The 27,700-nt window shown below is 43.2% G+C and overlaps 3 protein-coding genes across 3 annotated transcripts; 2 read left to right on the forward strand and 1 right to left on the reverse strand.

Annotated features, from left to right (window-relative positions):
• The first annotated feature begins 3,078 nt into the window (after window positions 1-3,078).
• On the forward strand, window positions 3,079-6,147 carry cxcl14 (chemokine (C-X-C motif) ligand 14). The gene is made up of 4 exons (XM_080526875.1): window positions 3,079-3,301; window positions 4,009-4,114; window positions 5,636-5,749; window positions 6,083-6,147. Exons 1-4 carry the CDS (start codon window positions 3,238-3,240, stop codon window positions 6,096-6,098), a joined length of 300 nt encoding a protein of 99 aa, XP_080383001.1. The 5' UTR covers window positions 3,079-3,237; the 3' UTR covers window positions 6,099-6,147.
• A 2,600-nt stretch (window positions 6,148-8,747) lies between these two features.
• Window positions 8,748-11,865, forward strand: fgl1 (fibrinogen-like 1; the record flags this gene model as incomplete). Its single annotated transcript, XM_080527150.1, has 7 exons — window positions 8,748-8,807; window positions 9,196-9,361; window positions 9,697-9,856; window positions 10,175-10,272; window positions 10,556-10,644; window positions 11,242-11,429; window positions 11,684-11,865. The coding sequence occupies 7 exons, from the start codon at window positions 8,748-8,750 to the stop codon at window positions 11,841-11,843; spliced, it is 921 nt and encodes a 306-aa protein (XP_080383276.1). The 3' UTR covers window positions 11,844-11,865.
• Window positions 11,866-13,263: 1,398 nt separating this feature from the next.
• Window positions 13,264-21,288, reverse strand: LOC308153971 (calmegin; the record flags this gene model as incomplete). The annotated part of the gene is made up of 10 exons (XM_080527152.1): window positions 13,264-13,344; window positions 13,495-13,568; window positions 13,681-13,783; window positions 13,927-14,046; window positions 15,233-15,498; window positions 15,934-16,126; window positions 16,466-16,547; window positions 17,353-17,403; window positions 17,673-17,746; window positions 21,232-21,288. 10 exons carry the CDS (start codon window positions 21,286-21,288, stop codon window positions 13,342-13,344), a joined length of 1,023 nt encoding a protein of 340 aa, XP_080383278.1. The 3' UTR covers window positions 13,264-13,341.
• Window positions 21,289-27,700: the final 6,412 nt, after the last annotated feature.

The following is a 27,700-nucleotide window of genomic DNA, read 5'->3' on the forward strand; positions in this document are numbered from 1 at the left end:
AACAAAATTAAATTACATAACTTTTGTAGGTTGTTAAGTCTTTGAGGACTAAACGCCCTGTGTACAATCTTGTTGATACTGTACTTATCATACCTCTGTCATGTAAGTAGTGGACACCTTACCCTTGGGAATTCTACACTGGATTTATGAGCGTATAGGGCTTGTCACATAGGGTGACTCACGTGGTGAACAGGGTGGAATCTGACACCCATAACCACGGGCCTCTGGCCTTATGACTCACCTCCATCACGTGAGCATTATAACTACCAATTAACTCCAAACACCTGCCTGCTATTTAACTCTGTATGGACATGCAATGGAAGAATCCACTGACCACTCTGTTGGGTTTCTCAGACTGATTCACTGGTTCACTCCATTCAAGCATCCCGAATCACTTTGTATGACTTGCATTCGTTTCATGAGAATGAAATTGTGATGTATAATTATATTGATTATATCAAAGTACACAACAACATATTTTTACATTGCAGACAGCACTGGGCTTTAGTTTAAAGACAAAGGATCATTCCCTCTTTCCTGCGTCTGATGTGAATGGCCTTTGCTGTCAGTCTAAACCATGTCCTTCTTATCAGCTGAACACTGGGAGCAGCCTGCCTGTGTCCTGTTGAACACCATGGGCAACGTCCCACCCCACATGAAGAATAAGGCTATCACACAGAGTCAAGGACCTGGCTCCCCCAATCACCTGACAGGATGATCTATGGCCCCACAAGCCCCAGACAATTAGGAGGGGTGTCAATAAAATAATTTGCCTGCCAATGTCAACAACATGGCAAGGTCCACTGCTGATTTCAGTCATATCTCTGAGGACACTCTTTTTTGCCATACAAATTCATATCTACAGCCATCATGGGATGTCTATAGGGAGGGAGCTAGTATATCACCACTCAATTATGTTTTCAGATGTACAATGTATGTCCGACAGGAGACATTTGAGTGACACTTCATTGCCAGAAACAGATTATGATCAAGGGATTGTTCCTCAAGAAGAAAACTGAGTTGACTGTGTTCCACCAGAATGTGTTAGTCATAGACCCAAATGGTGACACAGCTGTAGCCTACTTGTTCCCCAGTGACTTGCCAAATGTGTCAGTGATCAATAGAACCAATGTGGCATTGTGGTCAGCCACCGTTTGTAACTGACATAGACTTGTGGATTAATGAATTATCTCCATCACCAGGATGACAAATGTTTGAAGCGACCCATCCCCAGTCCCCCACCTTTCCACAGGCCTCCGAGTCCCAACCCCCCAAGTCAGCGAGACCACAACAATACTGTACGTGGATTACCTCCTTATTTAGCGGTCCTGCTGCACCAACTGTTAAAGAAATATTGCTTAGCTGACCTATTTGAGTTTAATGGCATGCTGGCAGATGCAGGTGTTGTAGTTTAACCATCTCTGGCATGGATCTTCCATCAGTCAAAACACTGCAACCAGAACGAGAAACGAGCAGAATGTTTGACTTAGGTATAAACTTTACTTTTGTCAGTGAATTAGATCTTGGAAATGTCATTGCCAAGTGCATTAAAAGCACACAGACACAATACAGGTGAGTTACTAAGGGATAGAGAAGTTTATCATTCTGTTAACTTGTAAATGTATAAATGTAAGCACAATGGACTGTGCTATTTTCTTTCATTGAATATGGTCTTGATCTGATGATTGACTGAACTTTAATGTTCAACAGGTGCTCTGTTTAATGTTCAGTACATCATAGCTACTAGAAACATCTTTATTATTGTACTTGAGTAATAATACCAAGGAAAGACTTTTTGGATTCGTATGAGCCAACTTTTCCAGTGTTTGAACTACAACCTAGCAACCTATGACTGATTATCTGTTTAATCCTAAGTGGATGGACGTTATGGTACCTTCTTTGGAAATGTAGTATGAACCCAGGTCAACATTTACTGATTGGCTATGGCTGGTATTGCATGCAGCTTCACAGTTTTCATCATTGTGATCAGCACATCAGTCAAACAGGCCAAATGTTACCTAACATCCCAAGAATGACGTAAAGGTTGCTTGCATCAAGTCAAAGAGGCCAAATGTTACATTGCATCCCAGACATGACACAAGGTTAGCTTCACGTTTGATTTATTCACTTTTCATTCTCCATGCAGCTTCTGATAAGCTGCAGACAGACAGACAGACATGGCCAGGGTTAGGGTTTGAGTGATGACAGCTAGGATGAGTGGATTGGGCTGAAGATTCAAAGCAGGGAAATGTAATAGTCTGATCAGTGACCTTCTGAACCTGCTGAAGTATTGCAGGACGGGTGAATGTTCTTCTCAGGGCTATCTTTTACAAAGCACAACTCTCCATGGTGGTATTAACGACACAATGGATGAACTTATTTCTAAGTCATTCAATGAACATTGTTAATCCACAGATACCATGCACACAATCCGCCAACACAATTTGAGAGCACTCTTTTGTTCTACTGTATGCTATGGACTGAATGGGAAGAGAATGTTAGTGAGCCCCATAGGAGTGAAGATAGAGAGTACGCACTGTGAGGAATTTGAACACAGCTGACAAGAATGAAGTGGATGGTGTCAGATGTGATACATGCACCATACATGACCATCTGTTTGACTATAAAACTAATAATTAAGACATTGGGACAATGGAGTGGCAAATTGGGACTTTGGGGAATTAATCAGTTTCATAGTGTATGGTCATCTAATTAATTCAAGATGAGTTTGTTTGTGAGTTTGTCAATGGTTCTCAAGAGTGGACAAATGTAATGATTAACATTTTATAGCTCCAGGATGTTGTACATACAGTTTACATGCCAGTCCCAAAGTGCAATTAACATAATAATGTCAATGAAATGCAATCTAACTTTCCACCAGACATCTCCTTTCGTGTGTTTTTCCATCTCTTTCCCTCCTTCTTATGTAGTCCACTTCTCTTGTAGAAGTGCTTGATTCGCTGGCTTGTTCTGCATATTAATGAGATGGGAGAGGGCTCGTTTTTAAAAGCCGGTGCTCCACAACATTTGGATATGGCAAGCAGCGCGGGTACCGTGAAGTGCGAGTGACGTTTTATCTGAACATTCTGGACATACCTGGTTCTTGAACACAGAGTCTTCGAGAGGAGTAGAAAAATATCCCTCTTCCTAATATTCCCACCAGAGGATATTTGTTTGACAGAATTCTACTTCTAAAGACCAGTTGGGAGGAATTTTAGGTCCTTATCAGAAGACGAAATGCATCGTTGTACAGCAGCGTTTCTTTTGTTAGTTATTGTCTTATTTACTCTCAACGCAGAAGGTACGTTATCTGTTTCTATGTATCCGATGATGTATATTATGCAACTATGTATTTCACTTCGGCCAGCGCTGGAAGAACACACATTACACAGGGATACTAACCACCGTTTTACCACATGGGCATATCTAAATGTTTCTTGTTGTTTGCTATTATCGTTTATAACTGTGTTTTTAATGTGTTATTCAACCTACTTGGTTTGTTTTGAGTAGTTGTTCACCTGTGCTTGAATAGCTCCACACAAATGTGATTTAGTTTAGTTGTTGATCCTTTGTTTATTGGTGGTTAAACCTCTTCAATAGATAGCATTCGCCAGCTTGTATCCTAATGTTTATCGATTTAAAACTGTAGTCCGGTGTTTATTAGAGGTTTAATGCCAAACAGTGTGGAATTTGAGTTGATTAATAAGAGCCTTTTAAGATGTAGTAGGTCACACATTTCAGCATCACAGCATACGGCTGCTCACCTGCGAAATGGTCCGACAGCAATGTCAATCCACCTGTATACAGTATAACTGACTCTTCACATGAAGAGAACATTGTTTGAGAAAATTACTATCGTCTTTAAGTTAACAGCATAGGCTACAGTATCATAAATATGCAGCAGGGGAGCTCATATCACATTCATGAAGATTTTATAAAGATGTGAAATATTGCTAGAACTCATCTGATTGCCTTTATCATAATAACAAAGGTTTATTTTCTCTGCAGCCTACAAGTGCAGGTGCACAAGAAAAGGGCCAAAGATCCGGTATAAGGATGTGCAAAAACTGGAGATCAAGCCCAAACACCCATTCTGCCAAGAGAAGATGATATTGTGAGTCTCTCTAACAGATGTTTTTTTTTTTTTTTTTTTTTAAATCTTTTATGCAATAATTGTATACAAATCTCAGTTTTAGTATTTGTTTCTGTTTGTTTCCCATAGTACCAAGTACAGTAACTTTTTATAGCTCAATAAAACAGTGGAGCTTATACTAAGCAGTTAGACCTACTAACATTTTCACCTATTGCATTGGAATCTGAATGGTAAATCAAATCTATGTCAAAATAGGTCATCAGGTATATTACAGGTATATGTATATTACATCCATTGCCGTTAAAGCATTGCTTGCTCAACTGGGCCATACACAGACTGCTATTGTTGTTGGTTTGAGGGGTCTTGGCACCCTATGGGCTTTGCCTCTTCAGATAAGGGCCCCTCTTTTTTAGGGTTCCAAGTGGACTCCAATTAGCCTATACTATTACATAAAAGACCCATTGTCTCCAATGGATGCTTAGTTCACATCTGAGTCATTTTTGGTGGAAGTGGTCCCTACTTTGGTTAAACAGGCCAATACTCTTCCACCACCTGCTGGTTACTCAAGATAGTGCACAGAGATATGATCTTATGAATGGGAATTCAAAACCCACACAATAAATCAATTGTTATTCTGCACATTGTTTGTGAGATGGTATACATTCTGTAGGGGTTCAGTGTCCAACAATGTTGTTTGGAGTTCTGTTGGTCTTGTACTCCCAGTTTCAGGAATCTGATGTCCTGTGGCCAACGCTTGAGCTGGATATATAGCCAGTAAAACACCAAACAGTTAAAAGGCCTATTTACATAAGATGGTGGCCACTAGCCACTGACCCCAGTGAAAAATGAGACTCTGCGGGCTCCGGAAAGAGTACCCCCTCTCTCCTTTGTCACTGCCATTGGCTCACATCTCTGAATTTAATATTCTTGAGGGGCCACCTCAACAGAGAGTGTCACAATGTCTCTAACTCCAACCAACAGTTAGAACTTAACCAGATTAACTAGAGGCCTGCGTTGGCTGCAATAGGAGAATATTGAAAAGGCAAAAGCACTAATAAGAGATTGAATTCTTCCCTGCGGAGAAGCAGTAGGCAAACACACAACAACACACGTCATGGCCGAACCCAAAATGCCACACAGCCTCTGTTGCTGCTCTGAATGTCAATGGGTTCACATTCACACAGCCTGAGAGATCGTGGCGGTTACCCACTGCTGTTTTTGAAAGCTTGTCATTAAAGGTCCTCTCTGGGTCTGTTGACTTGGAAGCAAGACAATGATGAAGACAGAAAACATGTTTTAGACATATTTGTCTATGGGTGAATTGTTTCACTGCCTGTTATTTTAGCTTGTGCCCATTTTCGAGAGAATCTTTGAGTGTGATATACATATATATTTTGGTTATTACAGTCTCACAACCACGTTATTTAGGTTTGTTTTGGTTACTTTAGATAATTGAGGATGTAACATGTAACTAACCGTACCGATGATGCTTATAGTTCTAATGGCCTAACTACAAACTTTCTCTCTCCTTTTGTTTGTCAGTGTCACCATGGAGAATGTGTCCCGCTTCAAAGGGCAGGAGTACTGTCTGCACCCCAAATTGCAGAGCACCAAAAACCTGGTCAAGTGGTTCAGGATCTGGAAGGATAAGCATAGGTGAGAGTCCACCCACTCCAAGAGATGAACAAGAGGGCTGACCTAGTTTCATGCTGTGGTTCAAATACATTTTTATGTGAATGCTTCTGGTACATATATATATATTGTATATAAATCCAAGGCTGCCACCTTTTGGTAGTGTGCAGTACTGTAATTGTGAGGACGTCTATGCACAGCAATGAGTTTCCTGAGGGCTTAGAATCATTATGTAATCGTAATGGAGCATTTTGCACCTATTGTACAATATGTAAATAGCGCTATTAGGAATGTATAGTATAGTGCATAATTATGTTTGGAGTGTGACTTTAACACGATTGTCTTGTCTCTCTACAGGGTGTATGAATCTTAAAACCATGGATTATGTGCTCATGGGTGGAACACATGAACAACAACAAAAACATCACTAAGACTGTTTTTTGTGAAGTACAAGACATGATCTCCAAACAATCAGTACTTGGTCTTGGAGTGAGATTTATCAGCACATAAGAGATTCCTAGTTTGCTGGTGCCATTTTAGTTGGCCATCAGGCTAATAATTCCTGTTACTCACTTAAAGTCATATCAACTGTAATAATGATTGTATTTCTCCGATGCCAACATTCGAGGCTGTTAACCTGTGTAAAAGGATTCTGGAGATAATACGGTACAGTCCAAGAAAAGGTTCTTGAATGATCAAGTCTGGCCCATCATGATTTTGGATATACTGTAGGAGATGTTAGCCCTTGAACCAGGAGTCTGTACTGGGACTATAGTACAGTATGTCTGTGTGTTTTAGTATAAAGGGGTCGTAGGATTATTGTTATTGTACCAACTGGAAGTTCTTCTGTTGTATCTTACGTGTGCTCTCCAGAAGTGTCAAACATGGCATACTGTATTATGTGTGTGTAGGGAAAGTGATGGTGAGCTTATGTAGTTAATACCTTTCATCAGGTTCTTCTAAGACCAAGCACCCAAATATATATCATTCATTTTGTAAATTCAAAAACATTGAAAGAGAGCAGGAGAGGGTAAACAAGAGGGAAAAAACACATCCCAGATGACTAAGCCATTTACAGTAATTTGACACGTATTTAGTGTCATCCCTTCAAGAATGAGGAAAAAACACATTAAGCAACGTCTCATTCCCTTCTTCAATTGATATTAAATCCAATCGAGACATTTACATTTTCTGAAGCAGTGATTGATAGCATTTCATGATTATAACCTATATTTTTGGAATGAGGACCTTCAAGAAGGTGTGTTTATTTTGTAAGCTATTGATATACATTGTTATAATGACCGATCCATTTTTTCACCAAACAGAATGTTCAGTATAAAAAAAAAGTGCATTCTTCTTGTTATATATATATATATATTAAAAATATATATAAAAGTATAAATACACATTTTGTAAATAGACCAATAGCCTATGTTAGTGAGAACATAAGACTTTCTAGTGTAATGTATTGTATTACTGAGTTATTGTTGTTTTGCTATTTAAATGGTTGTTTCGATAACAGAAATGTGGAGTATCTGTGTTTGGATTGACCCACCAAGCACACATTTAAACATTCCAGTGAGTGTAAATCAACAAGCACGGCAATAAACACTGTCTAAAACAATATTGTTTCTTTATTTGATTTGTCCTCTATCTTTGAAACAACATATTATCAAGTCAACTAATCAAACATGCACACACATCAGTCTATTTAAGTCCACAGATGTAATGAGGGTAAACTACTGCTTGATGGCACTATACACCTTCTAAAAGGCTATAGGGACTGACTATTGAGGACAAAGGGTGCGACTCAAAAGTCAAAAGATGTTTTCTCTCTACATCTTTCCTCCATCTGCACTAATCTGCAAACTATGGACTGATTAAAATACCACCTGTTGGATTTTTAAAAATGTATCTTTAGACCTCCCAGAACAGGTGAATGAAGGTTATCTTTATACCTCTCAGAACAGGTGAATGAAGGTTATCTTTATACCTCTCAGAACAGGTGAATGAAGGTTATCTTTATACCTCTCAGAACAGGTGAATGAAGGTTATCTTTAGACCTCCCAGAACAGGTGAATGAAGGTTATCAAGGAGAGGAAGCCACTTTAATCTGTTGAGATGCACCCAAGATTCTGCCCTCTTATAGTTTTTAGTTTTGCCATTTTCTGAAAAGTGTGTATTTCCTATTGGATGTAAGAGAGTGGCTATGTTACAATTCTCGACTCTCGTCACCTTTCTATACACGTGTGCACTTGTATGTTCCCCCTGATGGAGTTAGGGATGGACTGGTGTAAGGAATATAGTGGAATCCTTCTCCTGCACCACTTCAATGTTTTTTAAATCCATGAGGGGGAGTGCTTAAGTGCACAGGTCTGGGTGAAGGGTAGAGGAACACAGGCCGTGAATAGGCCTCAGTCGTCCCAGCTGCAGCTTCACACATATTTTCTCCATTATTCTTTTATGTCTGTAGCAAATCAGCTATTCCCTTTCAAGCTCCCCTCTTGAACATACAGAGCCAAATGCTACTTCACATAAAAGCACACATACTATATCAGCGTTATTATTATTATTTAAATGTTATCTTAAGTAAGTTGTCTATCATCCCGTTGATGTGAAAGTCAACACATTGTCTCTCCAAGTTATCAGGCTATTTGAGGAGAACAGCCACGCAGTATGCCAAAGTAGGTCTCTGGTCTGTATCAGTCAGAGTCATGTTAGTGCTCCAGGTCTGTGTGACTCAGCCCTGAGGATTGTGTTTTAAAACAACAGAGCTAAGAGGACGTAGGCTACCCCTCGGATGGGAAAGACAGTCCACCACATAGAGAGACAGCTGGTGAAAGACAGTCCACCACATAGAGAGACAGCTGGTGAAAGACAGTCCACCACATAGAGAGACAGCTGGTGAAAGACAGTCCACCACATAGAGAGACAGCTGGTGAGAGCTGTTGAGGTGCACTCTCCTCTACAAGACAAAGAAATTGGATTGTTTGACTGTTACAACTCTTACAGATACTGCATGATGGGTTCCTACAGGATGGTCTTCATTGGCCTTATCGTCATGATGGGCATGTCTATCTCGGTAAGTATTCATCACTAGTCTTAAATAGTTTTTTGTTCTACTTTGATGGAAATCAGCACCCATTTGGATCAGTCTGAACCACTCTATGCTATTGATGCAAAGCAAGCTCACTAAGCTGTGAGTCAAGCTAGTACAGAACGTTTCGACAACATACTATGAAAGGGGTATAGGTGTGTGTACTTTATCTAAGTGTGTGCATGTGTATGTCATCTGTGTGCACGCACGTGTGCATGAATGCATGCATTCACATGTAGACATATGTACATGTGCCTCTGTGTGTGTGTGTGTGTGTGTGTGTGTGTGTGTGTGTGTGTGTGTGTGTGTGAGTGTGTGTGTGTGTGTGTGTGTGTGTGTGTGTGTGTGTGTGTGTGTGTGTGTGTGTGTGTAGGCTTCAGATGAGTGCCAGCAGGAGACAGTGCGTCTGCGTAGTCAGCTGAAGACTCTGGAGGCCCGGGTGATGAAGCAGCACCAGCAGATCCAGGCGCTGAGCGGCAAACAGACAGAGCTTCCAATCGACAGGTTCTACCAGCTGGGAGATCACATTGTGTATAGAGGTCAATACCAACCCTCACTCTGAAGTGTAATCATGTATTTAGCACATTTAGGTCAATCCTAATTATGAGTTGTATTGTATTCCTGAGGGGGGCACCAAAGTCATACAGAAGTACGGTAACAGTATTGTTACAGTTTTAGAACAACACCTGTGTTATAGGAGTATGGATATTTGTGTTACAAAATAAACAGAAATAACGTCAGCCATTCTCTCTCTCTCTCTCTCTCTCTCTCTCTCTCTCTCTCTCTCTCTCTCTCTCTCTCTCTCTCTCTCTCTCTCTCTCTCTCTCTCTCTCTCTCCTCTCCCTCTCCCTCTCTCTCTCTCTCTCTCACTCAGACTGTGGGCAGATTTTCAACGACGGACACAAAGCGAGTGGGTTCTACATGCTCCGCCCCCTGGGGAGCCCCGCCCAGGTCAGAGTCTACTGTGACATGAGTGAAGGGGGCGGATGGACGGTCATCCAGAGACGCTCAGACGGCAGCGAGTCCTTCGACAGGTAAAACACATCGTTCCTCCTGAGGTAGAAGTTCTTTGTTTACACAGAATGCAGACGTGATTCAGATGATTCACATGCAGTGACAACAGTGAATGTATGCACCATGAGATCATGAGATATAGTGACATAGTTTTACGTGGGACAAACCCTATCTAGACTGCGCGTACAGTAACTCAGATCGTGTGAATGCAAAATGTATTCAGTATGAATTGGAGAAGTGTGAGAAGTGTGTGTTTTGTACTGTATAGGCTATGATTCTTGCATAAATAAACAGTTAATACATCTCCATAACAATGTGATGTGTATGCTTGTATGCAGGCCCTGGAGAGATTATAAACAGGGATTTGGAGACCTGAAATCAGCCGGTGGAGAATTCTGGTTGGGGAATGACAACCTGCATTACCTCACTTCACAAGGTGAAATATACACCTGCATTACCTCACTTCACAAGGTGAAATATACAGTAGGCCTACCTAACTTCACAAGGTGAAATATACAGTAGGCCTACCTAACTTCACAAGGTGAAATATACAGTACCAAACTTCAGAGTTTACATAACCTAACTATACATTACCTAACATCACAATGTCAAAAACTGTCTACATCAAATATTTCAGTGACATCAGTGAATCAGTGACAGTGAAGTATGTGATGATTAAGTTTTGATTAAGGTCTGCTTCCATCCTTGACTTACTCCAGGTGATTACAACCTCCGGATCAACTTAGAGGACTTTGAGAAAACACAGCGCTTTGCAGAGTATAAAGACTTCAAAGTTGCAGATGAAAAGGTGCTTTATCTTTCGGGTTCTTCTGTTTGACTGTAACTCAATGAAATAAGAGTCTCTACAATGGTGACTAATAACATTGTCTTTTTTGGGACATTTCAGCATGTACAGTATATCAATTTCAGTTTCTAGTTCATAATTCTCTTATCACAGTGGTGTAATGGTAACTAACTGTGCTGACTGCTTTAGGGTGCCAGAAAATACCCCTTGTTACCACATACTGTAGTTACCTCATAGTTGATTAGTAAATACTGGGTAAACACCAGTTGAAACAGGGCTGTCAAATAAAGGGTTAACTTCTCCTCTGTTCTACTCTCCTAGTAGTAAATACAGTATTGATTGAGGAAAGATCAGTAGAGGTTGGAGGAGGTAGAAATCGGAGGACAGGCCCATTGCACGGAACGGAATGAGGAATGGTATGAAACACGCGTGCATTGTATCCAATGAGCCCGTCCTCCGATTTCTACCTCCTCCAGCCTTCACTGCAGAACAGTGATACATCATGGTTGACCCTCAGGACAGTTCTGGAGGTACACAGGAGGTACAGTATACAGTGCACACAGCACATACTGTTCAGTGATACATGGTGGTCGTCCCCAGGAGCTCTACATGCTGCAGTTCGGGGCCTACTCTGGGACTGCAGGAGACTCCCTGTCAGGGAGCTACCACCCTGAGGTCCAGTGGTGGGCCAGTCACCATGGCATGAAGTTCAGCACTCACGATAAAGACAACGACCGCTACAACGGCAACTGTGCGCAGGAGGACAAGGCCGGCTGGTGGTTCAACAGGTATAAGTGTATCATACAGTTCACCATAGAGTTTACCATACAGTTTACCATACAGTAGCTGTGTCCCAACTCTCCTCCCTGCTCCCCAACACATGTGTTAGTATTGACTTGGTATAAGAGTCTATGTGGAAAAACTCATGGTTAGAGAGACTATGTACATAATCATCCAAAGATCATCCCTAACCCTAAAGCACAACGGCAACACTTCAATCAATGTTAATTCATGCTGTTGTGTTTTTTTGTTTCTCCACTAGGTGTCACTCTGCCAATCTGAATGGGTTCTACCACAAGGGTGCCTACAGCTCAGTGACGGATGATGGAGTGGTGTGGTACACCTGGCATGGCTGGTGGTACTCCCTCCAGTCTGTGGTCATGAAGATACGACCTGCTGATTTTGAACCCAGTGCAGTGTGATCCTGGGACACACTCTTTCATTTGCAACATGCTCTACATTTATATAACCCACATACCGATACAATCTATTCAAAGTTACAACATTTTGGATGCATTTTGTATGCCATCTGCTCACAAATATCTGCTTTCACCTTTCTCACAAAGTAATCTGCTAGCGAATCTAAATAAAACATTAATCAGCATGTGGTTCTACTTGTGTTCAATATTGAAAATAATGCTTGATCATAATCCATTTAGTTACATACACTTTTAAGGGTTTGCTATCTTGTTTCTGTCCATATGAAATGTATTTGTAGCTTCTTATTAGTATCGATACAATTACTACATGTCAGTTCTATAAAATTAAACCCAAAATAAATGTCGGCAATTCTCAAGTCGCGCAAATGACCAAAAAGTTACATTTCTTTTTTCCCCTTCTTTTATGTGTTTTCCCATTTTTTTGCATATTACAAAAGTTGTGTGTGGAAGAGTCCACTCGATATAACAAACAACAGTTTTTTCACTGAATTTGTGAATTGGATTCGCTGTGTCGTCTGCCATAGGCTACTGGGTAAGTGATACATGGCTTTTAACAAACTTTAGTTTTAGGACGTGTTTAATATCAAACACTGCATGATCATCTAATTATGTGTATTTTGTGTTTTTACTATGTTGATGTTCTCTCAGCATGTTGTGATGTGCTAAACATTCAGTTAGATCCTACCTAGCTACCAACGCAATGGTCTACCAACGCCCTTCTACAGTAGATGGCCAGTCCTCACTGAGGCAGTAGTATCTAGAGCCAGAGTCCTCTCTGAGGCAGTAGTATCTACAGCCATAGGTCGTATCCATAGGGACCAACGAGAGGATAATGTGTTTTCAACCAATGCAAAAACACAATAGACAGTATGCTTGTTATTTATGTACAGTACATGTACATTCCTGTATTTGGTGGTGTGTTTTTTCAACGAACACACATCTTGAATTATAACTTTTTAGCCATCTAGCACTTTTCAACACTTCACAAATCGTAATAAGTTATTCATGACGTTATACTGAATGAAAACACAAAAGCGAAGTGGAATTTGAATTACCCAAGTTAAATAAAAACTATTTTAGTATTCTTCCATTCCGAAAGAAAGATATCTATACTCAATAACAATTTCATTTATTAATTCACTGTAAGTGAATGCTTTTGCACAGTAGATCTGTTTATTTGAAAAGGTTCATACAGTTCAACAACATATTTGATCTACAGTATTTGATTTTCTATACATCTTCCAATCAGGGGAGCCTGAACAAGTAAATGCTATTATTAGCAGCTTTGGTTTTGTGTGTTAAGAATGACTTTTCACCAGCTGACGTAACAGCACCTTCATCCTCTGTGGAACACTTGCTGCAAAGAGGCAGCATGTCACTATGGAACACGCACACGCACACGCACACCACAGCACACCACATACACAACCCCTTCACCCACATACACTGGATCCTAGGGGATGAGCCCAGCCCTGGCAGCTCACTGTATTTACAGACACACAGACAGACAGACAGACACACACACATCAGTAATAATATATCGAGAATTACATTTCAGCATTAAATAGCTAACATCAATGATGCTATGCTACAATATCACAGGTGTACAAGTTGTTGATGTAACCAGATTCACCTTGAGGTCCAAGTCAGACTTTTTCTGAGCCTTCTGGTTCTCCCTCCTCCTGGCTCCTGCTCGGTTCTCTACCCCTACACACACGCACACGCACACACACACACACACACACACACACACACACATGAATACACAAACACGCAGGAATACCCACACACGTACACACTGTGTGGTATGCAGTCTCACCATAGCTGCTGAGGCTGATGGGATCCTCAGGCTCCCTGGGGTCGTCTGGTAACAGCTCGTCAGACTTCTTATAGTAGTAATCCATGTGAGGGGGGCCGAACCTCTGATGCATACATACATACACACACACACACACACACACACACACACACACACACGTGTAAATACAGGTAATTCTTTCATCAGATTTGAGGTCAGTCCTCTATCTAAGTGCAGAGAGGTGTTTTAACAGGTTTGACATCAGACCTTGTCGGGCCACATGTAGCTGACGAAGAGGATCATGGGAAGGCCTACTGTGAAGACGTAGACACCCCAGAGCCACGGACGAGAGTTTGTGGCAAACAGGAGGCGTTCCAACAGCCCAGGCTGAGAGGGAGCACACACACACACACACACACACAAATTAAATATTCTGCTCACTACTTGCAAACTACTATAGGCTTAGAGCAACTGTATGTTTTATAGCTAATGAGATAGAGAGAAAGAGTGACAGAGAGATGGAGGGAGAGAGACACTGGCTGTGTTCGAAATGGCATACTAGCATACTCAATGAGTATATACTGCATACTTCCTACTAAATTCATAATAAGTATGCCGACCGTTTACACTGCAGTATGCATACTGCCTCCCGCCGGCAGCAGGGAATTTAAATCATCCATTTTAAACCTCCATTGGCTAAAGGCTGTAATTTAGGCTCTACAAGTGTTTTGTTTTAATATGTTTTCAGGCGAGAAAGTAACCATATATATTCCCAAAATGTGTCCAGTTTATAAAAATAACCTGTTTATATATCTGATCTGACGTTTTTTCCCCTCTTCTGTTCGCTAGCTACATTACGGCTGCGTTCGTAAATTCGCCCTGGAAATCTGATCAGCACTCATGGAATGCCTTTTGTCCAATCAAATTACCTGGTCCCTTTATGACGTTGAACCCAGTGTGCACTCCAGCGCTCTCAGAGCGAATTTACGAAAGCAGAATTTACGAACGCAGCTTGCTACAGCAAGCACAATTACAACCCAAATTGAAGCTACAATACTGGGACCATTCGTGACTGGGCTACAGGCAGTCAAATACTAGGCGAATGTGTGTGTAAGACACAAATAAACTTGGATTTCATGCATTTCAAGTGGCATCTTTGTAATCATGACGATGTAGTCATGTCTAAGAATGCATTTCACCATGTTAATTCCCAATATAGTGAAAATACCATCGCTCATCCGTGATCAGTGCAAAAAAAATCTGTGCAAAAAACTATGTTTATTGCGAGCTTTCGGTCCCCAGGCTATCGGACAATGTAAACAACAGCTGTATGACGAGTTTGTATGACGCAGTTTGGCGAGACTGAAGAGACGCGCAATGCATTTTGGGGGATATTGAGTAGGAATAGCATGCATCGATTGCATACTCAAAGATTTGGCAAAATCTAGTATATACTAAATTTATCGCATACTCAAATTTCGCATACTGTACAGTGTGAATGCTCTCGCTCAAATCTACTTCATATCTAGTATGAGTAGTATGCTAGTATGCCATTCCGAACACAGCCACTGACTATATATCTTCGTCCCCAAGTGTCCTGAGTCCAGCGCTGGGCCAGTCTCAGATCATCACACAGCAGGAAGTTGTCAAACATCACTTTCCCCGACAGAGACCACAACTCCAGACCCAGCGCCCCCACAGAACCCAGACCCAAACCGGCGGGGGGTTCTAGTTCGCTGTCTGGGGATTCTCTAGGCGGGGTCACGTCTGCTAGCAGGAGGCCCTGACTGACCAGCGACAGGTCGATGAGAATCTCATACCTGCTGTTTGGGTACAGATCTACACACACACACACACACACACACACACACACACACACACACACACACACACACACACACACACACACACACACACACACACACACACACACACAAAACGAACGTAAGGTGTAGAGGTGAGGTTTATAATAAGACTAATATAATATTATAATAAGTTTGTAATAAGATTCATATTAGTTTTACATATTCTAATTTACAGCCTACATAATTATTGTTCTACTGCCCCTTTCTGTCATTGTCTTTTTAAACTATTTTTGCTTATACAGTGTTGTTTATTACATTGTTGTTTTTTATCATATTATTGTTTGTATTTTTATGTCCTATGCACCAACCACACCAAGTCAATTTCCATATGCGAATGTACTTAATAATTCTGATTCTGATTCTGAAGACTAACATACAGTATAAATATGAGGTTTAGGATGAGACTAACGTAGGGTGTAGAGGTGAGGTTTTCGGTCGGTGAAGTAGGGGCTGAGGTCAGTGTCCGGTTGGGGGGCATGTATATGACGGGGTTGCCCAGTCTTAGGGTCTGTTACCCGTGCGATGAGGTGGACTTTATGGCTGCTACCACATTTGTCAGGTCCGAACATGAGGGAGTATGGAGTGGCATCACTGAACTGGCTCTGGACACATGAGGACAATACACATAGCAATAAGATTCAGTTTCAGATTCAATTTAATTGTCATTAACATAGTACAGTACAGAGACAACGAAACGCATTTGGCATCTAGCCAGATAGTGAAATACTGCTTAGTGCAAAAGCTATAAAGGAATATGTACAGATACAGTATGTACAGTGAGTTATGTATGATTTAACAATAAACAACAATATAACATTAACCACACAACAATAGATTACAATAATACTTTACATTAGCGACACAACCATGCACAACCCAGGGCCTCACTGAACTGGCACACAACACAACAATAACAATCGCAACAACATTGATGGACTCACCAGTCTCAGCTGATCTGAGTCAGACAGCAGCTTGATGTAGGCTCCACTACACTCCACCCCTTTCTGGAATGTGACCTCATACCTGCACATAGACAACAAACACACACACACATCAGGAGATTACAAATCTGATGGTGTGTGTGTGTGTATTTGTGCATGCGTGTCTGCGTTAGTCTGTGCATGTGTGTTGTGTGTATCAGTGATGTGTGTGTGTGTGTGTGTGTGTGTGTGTGTGTGTGTGTGCGTTTGTGTGTGTGTGTAACTCACTGCAGGCAGAGCGGTGTGTGTGTGAAGTGGTAGGGTGTGTGTAGGTATGCAGCGAGGGCGTGGTGTTTTCCTGCTGACTTCATCACCAGTGCTTTATTCCCAGGTTGCACTGCAGCCTGTAGGTCTTCCACTGCCCACTCCCCTAGGAGGAAACAAAGCAACCCTTCAACTTTAACCTCTGACCTTACCTTCTTACTCCCCTGGGAGGAAACAAAACAACCCTTCAACATTAACCCCTGACCCTACATCTAACCTTTTACTCCCCTAGGTTAAACAGTAACTGCCGGGAAATGTTGGTGAATATATAGTTATTAATGTAATCTACCTTCAATTTAAGGTCATAACAAGTTAGTATACTGTACTGTAGGAGAATCCTTTCGCTGTATGTACTATAGGACTATAGGACTACAATTATCAACATTTACTGTACACTACCTCCACATATTAACTGCTCAAATATTTTTCAATATCTACTGAATAAGTAATCTACATTCCATTTAAGTCTAAGGTCATTAAGGTCACAAGGTAAAATAGCGGAATCTTCTATCTCTATGCTTCCATAATTAGTGTACACTACCTCCACTCCAATCCTTATTAGTGTGTAGGAGAGTCCTGCCCACCTACCGTCATATTTGATTGAAGCAGCGTCCGCCTTGGACAGGACCCACCTCCTAGGGAACACAGATGCAGAGAAGCTATAACCTCAGTACTAACCTCAGACCAGCTGGTGCATCATAACTGTGTATCTGTCTTAGTAAATCAACCTTTATATATGACATAAACAGTGGACGCTGGTGGAGGTGGAAATCGGAGGACGGGTTCATTGTAATACATGGAATGGAATGAAGAATGGTATCAAATATATGTATTCCATACATATCATTATAATAAGCCTGTCCTCTGATTTCTACCCCCACCAGCCTCCACGGTCATAAATCACCTGTCCAAAGGACCAAAGTCAAACGTCTCAGCAAAGTGAGCTTCGTCTGGAATAGAAGCGGATTTGTAGGTAGCCTGTCACAAGTGTAGAGAGAGTAGATAAACAACATGGTTGATGGAGTAACAGGTTATTCATTGGTAATGTGTCATTAGTCCTACAAATGGCTAATCCCAGTCACACCAGAACTCACTCAGGTCAAGTGGAGAAATGCACAGTAAAACACATCACAGTACAGCACATACACAGTAAAACACATCACAGTACACAGCACATACACAGTAAAACACATCAAAAGACACAGGCAGTATTTCCATACTGTGTGAATGAAAACTGATGAGAGAGAGAGAGGCAGTATAGTATAGAGTATAGTATAGAGTATAGTATAGAGTATAGTATAGAGTATAGTATAGAGTATAGTATAGAGTATAGTATAGAGTATAGTATAGAGTATAGTAGAGAGGCAGTATAGTAGCCAGTAGAATGGGATCAGGGACTGACCTGGCCCACAGCTGAGGATAATGTCACACAGACAAACAACCAGGTAAGCAGAAACCGCCATAGTACCATATCTGAGTTAAACACATACAAACACACACGCACACACATACAGTACACACATTATCCCATTGTCTATCACAACATTTACACAACTGAACACTTTTCCTTCTACCACACATTTAGGACGTTTAGGACAACCTGGTGTCTGAATGGTCCAATACTACATGGACTGTGAATCTATGATATACCACAATGGCAACGTCCTTTATACTCAATTTGTATTTTGTTTTAAACAATAAAATACATATTATTCTGTTTACCTTGACAGGAAAAAAGGTCTTCATGTGCCTGTGGAAACACACACTTCACAGGCTTTCTGAATGTCTTGGTCATTAAAACTGGACTTCGGTCCCTAGTCAATCGGTCACCAAGCAACAAAGGTGCGTTTGTGCAATGTCCTTACTAATGCATTATCAGTTGTGATGATATATTTACTAATCAAAATACTTTTCACATTATTCTGCAAATACAAAATTGTGACATTGAAATTGATGGAATGTGCATAGCTGGCCAACAATAGTACAACTGTATAAAGATCTAGTAGTTCATTCACATTCTCTGTTTCATGCCCAGCTGGGATGTGCATTGCTGGTCTAGGAGGTATATATGTTGCAACAACTGTAGAACAATTAATTAACAAAAAAGAATATTAGCAGTTTCCAAATGAAAGTTTGGCAGAGACTTTTGGCTATATTTTGTTGTTAGAAAAGCATATCTAATATTTATAACAGGAGACCCTAAGGGCCATTAGGCTCGAGAACCATCAGTTCTCAAGGCTTACTTAACACAACACAGTTAAACAAAAGAGCTGAGAATAAGTTTGTCCACACAAGGAGAAAGAAGCAGGAGTCAGACTGATGTGTAGATGTGATTGTGTTGTGCAGCCTGTGTGTGTGTGTGTGTGCAGCGTTTTGTTCAAAAGTTATAAGCGTGTTGTTTTCAGACTCTCTCAGAGAGCTCTTTCGACAATCTCTTTTTTTCAGTTTCCCAGACTCTGAAAACAACTCTATGAAAACTGTTGATAACTTTTGAACAAAACACTGCACAGACGTAATCCAATTTACTCTGATTGTCACATTATAGTTACGGTATGAGCACTTCCATTTACAATACACAATTGTATGACTGAAAACAGCTCTCTGAGAGATTGTCAAAAGAGACTCTGAAAATAAAACGTTGATAACTTTTGAGCAAAACGCTGCACACACGTAATTCAAGTTGCTCTGATTGTCATTTAGAGATACGGTATAGGCGCATTCAACAACAAGTCACAATGTGCTCCAGAAAGGCAGAAAACAACACTTTCATTTAACTTGAGAACAAACGCAAAACACACACTTAAACAATCCACTCTCAGAACAGGCCAGGTCAAGCAGGTCCTCTGGGAGACAAGGAACATCAGGGTCTACCAGCAGCAGAGCGTCGACCTGATAACCCTGAGGAGGAGAATCACCCTCCTCCTCTGGGACCATGCAATCACTGACTTCAAAAATAACCCGGACCAAGCAAGAGCGGTGTGGGGGGTAGAGAGATGGAAGGATGTCAACCTCTAAATCGCCCCCCATGCCGCGCCGCATCGCCCAAAATCCCCCCCAGTATCCCGGGCCTACCGCACTGCACCACCAGTTCCTGCACCATCACCATCACCACCGTTCCAGCACAAGCCCTGGTCAGCAGTATCACCATCACAAGGACCAGGAGAGGAGCAGCGCACAACACCAACAGGGAAGTTCACTGCACCTTCCACCACCCTCACCAGAACAACACCACACACAACCCACTGATCACAGCCGAACCAGCCGTCTCTGCCAGCACCAGCACTGCACCAGGATGACCAACACCACTGGGTCACAGGGATCACCCACCTGACACCAAAATGCACATTTACACAAACCCTGCACACCTCCCTTCTCTCACTCCCCTATCTTTTCAGGCACTCCCGTTATATCCAGCTCTGACACCCACCCAGGCTTCCAGACCCAGGAGCAGAGACTGAATGTCACCATTACAACACCCCAGCACCAACCCCAGGTTCCAGCTCAGCGACCCCAAACCCCCAGTTCCGGGCCCCCCACCCCAGCTCCAGACCCTAGGCCTGAGATCCTGCCCAACTCCAGGCCCCCAGCTCCAGGCCCAGTCCCCTACCCGCCAACCCCCAGCCTGGAACAAGCTGAGAAGATGTAAGGAGTTTTTCCTGGATGCGCTGTGTACAGGTTTTTCGCCCCTGCTTGCCTGCCGTGCGCCGGGCTCCCTGTGCCTCTCCTTGGGGGCCCCCGGCCGGCCTGCGTGCTTGGTCTGCTCCGCCGCTGGGGCGCCTGATCCAGCTAGCCTCGTGCAGGGCTACGGTAGTCTGGGCCCGGTGGGCTGGGCCGGGTGCGCCGGTGGTGGGGAGAGTCGGGTGTGTGGGGCCCCTCGGGGGGGGGGGGGGGGGGGGGGGGGGGGGTTGTAGGGGCCACGGCTTTGCACTGGTGGGCAAACTGGATAGTAGTCGCTCCACGACTAGAGGGCTGCAGGGGAATTTTCCTGGATCCACAGCCCACAGGTTTTTTACCCTTGCTCCTCCCGACACTGGAACCTGGACACTGAACACTGAACACTACACTGAACACTGAACACTTTAGTTAGTTTAATGTTAATGTTAATTAGTTAATGTTAGTTAATGTTAATGTTAGTTTAATGTTGGTTGTTGTTGAATGAAATGTTTGATTGCTTGATTGTTTGATTGATTGTATACATGGTGTTGAGTTTTTATAAAAAACTAATAAAAACACCTTTTATTAAAGACTTCCGTGGAGAGGAACACTTACGAGTTCAAGCTATTTTTGACGGGCTCTGCGTCTAGCCGAGCCCATACCAGTGTTTCAAGGTAAGCCAGGTGGGGGTCACAGGTCAACCAAGCGTTCACACTTTGACCTGAATGGCGGTGGAGGTGGTCGCGGTTCAATTTATGGGTTATCGCTTTTCGGTGTAGTATCAAGTGTAGTATCTTGTCTTAGCAAACCGAGGTGAAGATGGTGGTCAACACTGAGTCGGTCCCACGGACCGGGCTGGCGAACATGGTTCGCTTTTCGTGGAGGGAGGAGAAGGAGGTGATCCAGCCGAGGGATGCCTTCGCCAGAGCTGTCCTGATGGGGCAGCTGAAGCTGACGGTGGCCGACGTCCTCTGCCTGCAGGGGAACGTGATGGAGAACTCTTTCGACGTGACGTTCTACTCGGCGGCCAGGACCGGGAAGGTCGTGGAGTTGTGCACCGTCGAGGCCTTGGCCAGGCCTCTGTCACTCTATAGAATGACAAGCCTGGCAAAGAGCAATTTCCGGGTCTTGACGGTGCACATGTATAACCCCCATGTGTCGGACGAGGCGGTGGCGGGGTTCCTGAGCCGCTATGTGGACGTCACGTCGCAGGCCCGCTGCATCAGAGACTCGCTGGGCTTCTGGACGGGACGGCGCCAGTTCCAGGTGCTCCTCCGGAAGGTCGAGGACGGGTACAACGGCTACGTCCACCCACCGGCGCTTTTCTCGCTGGGGGCAGATAGGGGGACCCTCTTCTATGCCCGGCAAGCCCCCTTCTGCAGGCGGTGTCGGCAGGCGGGTCACGGGCAGGCAAACTGTGGCGGGCTGAGGTGCAGAGTCTGCCAGTCAACGGACCATACAACAAGGCACTCCAGAATGTCGGCTGCCCCACAGTGTGCGCTTCCTCTTTAATGAAATTGGAGGGAAAATATGTGAAATGTCTAGGCTAGATTTCAGCAGAAAAATTATACAAAAAGTACTTGGTTTTACCCCTGCTGAGCTAAACTGTATTGTAACCCTCCCTTTTAACAAAGGGTTTGATGTGACCTTTGGAAGTGCTTCCCTACTACAAAAGTTCTGGCACATGTTTGAAAATGTTAAAACCCAGTTCACTATGGAGAAGTTGACTGACAATACCACAAAAATGGTTATTGTCAGGATGTTCAATGACATGGTGAATATAAGTGACATCTATGTTTGGCTGGGGAGATATTGCACTGTTAAATGCCAGGCTATGAAGGTGACAGATGAGGATGGTATCTGGAATTGTGCTTGGCGGGTCCCAATTCAACAGTTGCCAAGAACTAGTATGTGGGAAATGCAGAGAAATTGGACATGTGTTTTCTGACTGTCCAAATGGCAGAAAATGTAATGATAATGAATGGCTCTCACAGTCTCCACTTTAACAAAGACAAACGTTATTACATTTTGCATTCAGACGATTTATTACATAATGTGCAGGTTATTACATAATGCGGTGTTATTACATATTGAAAGTGACGTTTTATTACATTTGGGAATTTTATTACATAATGTGCAGTTATTACATAATGAGGCTTAACAAGGCTATATCACTTACGCATTTAACCCGTCCGCAATTCTTTGCCACGCCATCTCCCTGGCTTTATTCACAACGGCAGTGCTACCTTTGCGAGAGATGACAGGCCTTTCCTCTTCATAGAGATCAATAATTAACAGTTGTTCTGTCTTACTGAATGACCAGGCGCAAGGGCTTTTTTCAGTTTTTTTTGCCATTGTATCTTCATTTCGACAATCGGCTCTTTGGCCACTCGCCCATATTGAGGATTTCTAAGCCGGTGTTCTGTGAACACTGATGACACACGGCTGATCCTCGTTCGAGGAATCACCTGAGGCTTGAATTCCAATCTCGAGTTGCCTGATCGCCGCATTTATTTTTATCGCCGATATACTAATCAACGTTCGTGGAACACCACCCTGGTCCCTGTCGTATATTTTGACACACACACATAAACTGTATAGTATAAACCTGTAGAATTTGTAAGAAGCTGTAAGGATTCTCCTGGAAAGGGGGGTTTTATGATGGTCATCCCTTTGTCTTAAAGCCACATTGTCCCCACATGTTCATTTCAAGATGGCTTTCTGTGGCCTGCCCCCTGACCTTTAACCTGAGTGACTGTATGTGGACTGACCCTTTTTCACACTTAAACCATCTCTGAGTAATGTGATAGGATCTTGTCAGAAGCTTGTATTAGCATATCATTGTCTACAAATAGGTGAGAGGAGCGAATCTCCTCTTTTTCCTTGACCACCAGCTGAGTAGGAGCTCTCCCACCATCAGAGAGCAGTGTTGTAATCTGTAATTATAACTTTGTTTAATAAATAGTCTTAGAACTCAGATGTTTTACTTGTGATCTATTTCAACCAAATTATTATGGCGTTGAACCCAGTGTGCGCTCCGGCGCTCTCAGAGCGAATTTACGAACGCACCCTACGTTGCTTAGATACCTTCACTGCAGAGTTCGACAGAAACATCGTAACGTCATTGCTAAACAAGTTGTAAAATGATTTGGGGGGCCAATATCTTTAGCAAGCTAAAGTAACTAGCTTACTATATTGTTGTCTTAGCAGTTGGTAAAAGGGGCCTCATTCATAACGGGTGCTTAGATCAAATGTTGATCTTACCCGTGTCGTACGTAGAAAACCACGTCAACGTAGTGATTTATACAATTTCAACGTGAGTCAATTTGATCGTGGAAACGATCGTAGCTCGACGTCGAGTATTCAACTTGCTTACGCACATTACCTACTGGTTATGCGGAGTTATTACAGGCATGTGAGCCGCACTGCCTAGTGTAATTCATGCAAGTGGCTCGTAATAAAATTAACGATGTTGTTATCAGCCGAGAAAATGAGTTTAATTCAAGATTTAAAAGGAACTGATGTTTCTGATTGTATTTCAGTCTTCCTTTATATCCCTCCGGAGCTGTCTATCTCCCCTTCAACATGCCTAGTGCGTTCCACAACGGACCTTGCCCGGCCAAGCTCTAAATTATACTGGATTTTCTCCGGTGTCAGGGAGTGAGCAGCCATATAAGAATAAGACCACCTGATAAGAATAAGACCATTATATTATTACAGTATAAGCAGCACTCGAGTTGAGGGGGGATGGCATCCCCCCTGAAATAAAAACAGTCAAAATCACCCCCCTCTTTCCATACTTAATGTCATTTTATCAATGAACGTGGTATTACTGCTATTTCAAGGTGCGAGGGGGCACGCACACATGCAATGACAGTTACTGACACTGAAGTCACTGGCGAGGGGATGCTAAAATTGTCCTCTTATAAAATCCACCACCTCCCCTGATTTTCTTTTACAACTTGAGTAGAGTATAAGCATGTGCCTGTGTGCCTGGTTAGTTGTCATGATCAAACGTTACAAATGCAACTTACAGAGAGCCACCCTTCTCTGCCCTCTCCCACTTCCAGACGAACGCCTACCCTATATTATAGCACTTGTCTTAATTCAGCCGCTATAATTCAGCCTCTATCACAGGGTGTTAATACAAACCTCATTCACCTGCGTTCATTTTTACCTGCGTTGGTATTTATAGAAGGAAGCACGTACGCAACTTTAAACCATCTCAGCCCGTTTTATAAATAATGCTTACGTCCGTTTAGAAAACTGTGCTTACGTGAAAGTCAAAGATGACGTTCACGTACTTCTTTATGAATGAGGCCCCAGGATTATAATAATTATATATGAGCAATAACATATCGTGGGCTTGCTGCAGCAAGCACAATAACAACCAACTTATCTGTCTGAAGCTACAATACTGGGACCATTCGTGACTGGGCTACAGGCAGTCAAATACTAGGCGACGTGTGTGTAAGACACAAATAAACTTGGATTTCAAGTGGCATCTTTGTAATCATGACGACGTAGACATGCCTTAAGGCCGCTTTGCTCACGTTTTTTCTCATGTGGCACAGATCGGATATGTAACATGTAGGTAGGTGTAAGCAGTAAAAAAGCACATTGAATCTGATATTCTCAGATCCGATTCAGGTCTCAATATCATGCCAGCCTCAATCAGATACAAATCTGATATGTGTCATTTCGACTGCGGTCTAAGGAGGCAGGTCGCATAATAACGCTCAATTCTGATTTGCATGTCATTGAAAATACGACAGTCTTGGGAAACAAAATTCTTCCCAACCCAACCCTAACAAAAACAGTACTGTGCCTGTGCATTGCCAACACATGTGTGTTGGGCGAAGTCCCCTAACCTAACCCAGCCCGTGACTGGTCTAAATGTTATTATAAGGATTGAAATCCCAAATTCTTTTGTCTGATCTGAACTAAGGAAATGAGAAGACATTTTTAGACATCTTATGTAAACAGAAGTCCTACCAAGCTGTAGAGGGCGCTTATAGCATTAGGGGACAGCTTTGGAATACAAGTGACCCAGAGGTGAAAGGCCAATGGCCAATCAGAGAAGCCACAGACCATGTGAGAAGGGTCCAGCTGCAGACATCAAATCTATCACCCGGAAACGTGATGGACCATATTTGGTTGGAGCGCGTCATCGTAAGCGCGTAGTGACAAAACAAAGATAATGATGTACAGCTGGCAGGGCTTAAAAACGCCGCGTTGTCTTCAACCACTTAATGTAATTTAAAAGTTCACAATAGATACATTCTCAGATGTCTACCGATTACTTATCCCCCTATTTTTATTGCTTGTTTTCTTGTTTTTGAGAGCTGACTTTTTGCAGGCGCCGAGCTGTGGTCCCGAGCAGAGGGACGACTGGCCACCAACGGAGCTGTCTGTGTCTGACCACTGGGGGTTGGACACAACACTGAACACTACACTACACTGGACACAACACTGAACACTACACTACACTGGACACTGGACACAACACTGAACACTACACTACACTGGACACTGGACACAACACTGAACACTACACTGGACACTGGACACAACACTGAACACTACACTACACTGGACACTGGACACAACACTGAACACTACACTGGACACTGGACACAACACTGAACACTACACTACACTGGACACTGGACACAACACTGAACACTACACTGGACACTGAACACAACACTGAACACTACACTACACTGGACACTGGACACAACACTAAACACTACTGTTGTGAAGGCCCACAGTTTAGAGCCAGTTTAGTTTCCCCAAACCAGCCCTATTTTGCCCCAGTTATTTCCTTTGTTATTTTCTATACTATTCATATACGTTTCGTGAAGTGTATGTATTGTTATTGTAATGTTTATGTATATGTTTGATGACGTGGTATATCCGGGGTGTGTCCGTGACCCGGATGCTAGGTTCGGTGGTGTATATATAGAGAACGGAAGTGCTCAGTGGGTCAGTGTGTGATGAGAATCAGAACGAGAGAGACCAAACGAGAGAGTAACGAGAAGTCAATCTAAGATGGCGGATTTCAGTACCACGCACACCGTGCAGAAGCTGAAGACGCCAGGAAAGTGATTATCGAGTTCAGAGCTGTATAGCCCGTTTAGTTGTGTTCCCGTTGGACAGCCTTGCCAGCAGCCGGCTGTTAAACGTTGGACCAAGCGAGACGCCAAACTGGACAGAATCGTCGCCTCCACGAGCGGACTGCGACCGAACGCTGACTCCATCGGAGCTTCGACGTGGACCACCCGGACCTGAGCCCTTCACCCCTCGGCGCGGACTACGAAGAAGGCCCTTTCCCTCCGCGTTGCTACGTCACCCCCCCCCTTTCGTCTGCTACCTTCCTCGACGCACATGCCATCCAACCAGGCCTCAACGCGCACCACAGCCCGGGACTATAAGCCTGTTCAGGCCAGAGACTATGAGTGAGTGATTGAGTGTGTGTGTGGCCGGCGGGGAGGGAATGTATATATCGGGGGATGTACACATCCGTTATGTAAATAAATGTGTTGTTCATATGTGATACCGTTACCGTGTGTTAGTTGTTTGTATGCTAATGCTAATTCCAAGGCTAATGCTAATGCTAATTCCATGCTAATGCTAATGCTAATTCCATGCTAATGCTAACGATAGTAACTGCTAGTCTAACGGTTTGCTGGCGCCCCCTGCCTGTATCCTCCTACACTGCCTATTTAGCTTAGAGTTAGTTAGATAACCAGCCCCTTCCTAAATTATACAGTCCTTTTCAGCTACTCCCTGGTTACAATTGGTCCTTCGAGCCGGATAGGTAGTGTAGTGATAGCATGGCTGAGCGCAGCCAACCAGACCAGACAGTTACCCCCCCTTCTCCGCCCCCTGAGCCAGAGCCACGACCACAGAGAGTCCCGCGGTTGCCTCCGAGGTTACAGGAGTATGAGCTTGAGCTCGAAAGCTCACTGAGTGGTAGTGAGGAGCGCACTCCACGGGATACAGTGGTCGGAGAGGCCGAGGTGTCCGCCGGCGCGCGGGTGGCTAGCACCGAGACAGCCATCAAAGAGCACCAGCCTGAGGATGAGATGGCAGAACAGCAGGGTTTTGCCGTAGAAACGGAAGAGCAGGAAGGAGAGGCCCGGTCTGACAGCGCCTGCGGGCGGAAGAGGGAGGGCCTCAGCCTTAACGATCTGCCTCCCAGTACGGCGCGCTCGAGACCTAGCTCCTGCCGTTCAGTGGCTTCCTCCCGGTCCAGGGTTTCCGTGGGCAGTT

Source organism: Nansenia antarctica (genome assembly GCF_963989245.1).
Source record: "Nansenia antarctica genome assembly, chromosome: 3".
NCBI classification, from domain to species: Eukaryota; Metazoa; Chordata; class Actinopteri; order Argentiniformes; family Microstomatidae; genus Nansenia; species Nansenia antarctica.

What these genes read in the sequence shown, in the direction of transcription:
- cxcl14 (XM_080526875.1), top strand. Translation starts at nt 3,238, where the DNA reads ATGCATCGTTGTACAGCAGCGTTTCTTTTGTTAGTTATTGTCTTATTT. An exon ending in ATTTACTCTCAACGCAGAAG is followed by an intron (nt 3,302 to 4,008) that starts GTACGTTATCTG and finishes TTTTCTCTGCAG; the next exon opens with CCTACAAGTGCAGGTGCACA. An exon ending in TGCCAAGAGAAGATGATATT is followed by an intron (nt 4,115 to 5,635) that starts GTGAGTCTCTCT and finishes TTTGTTTGTCAG; the next exon opens with TGTCACCATGGAGAATGTGT.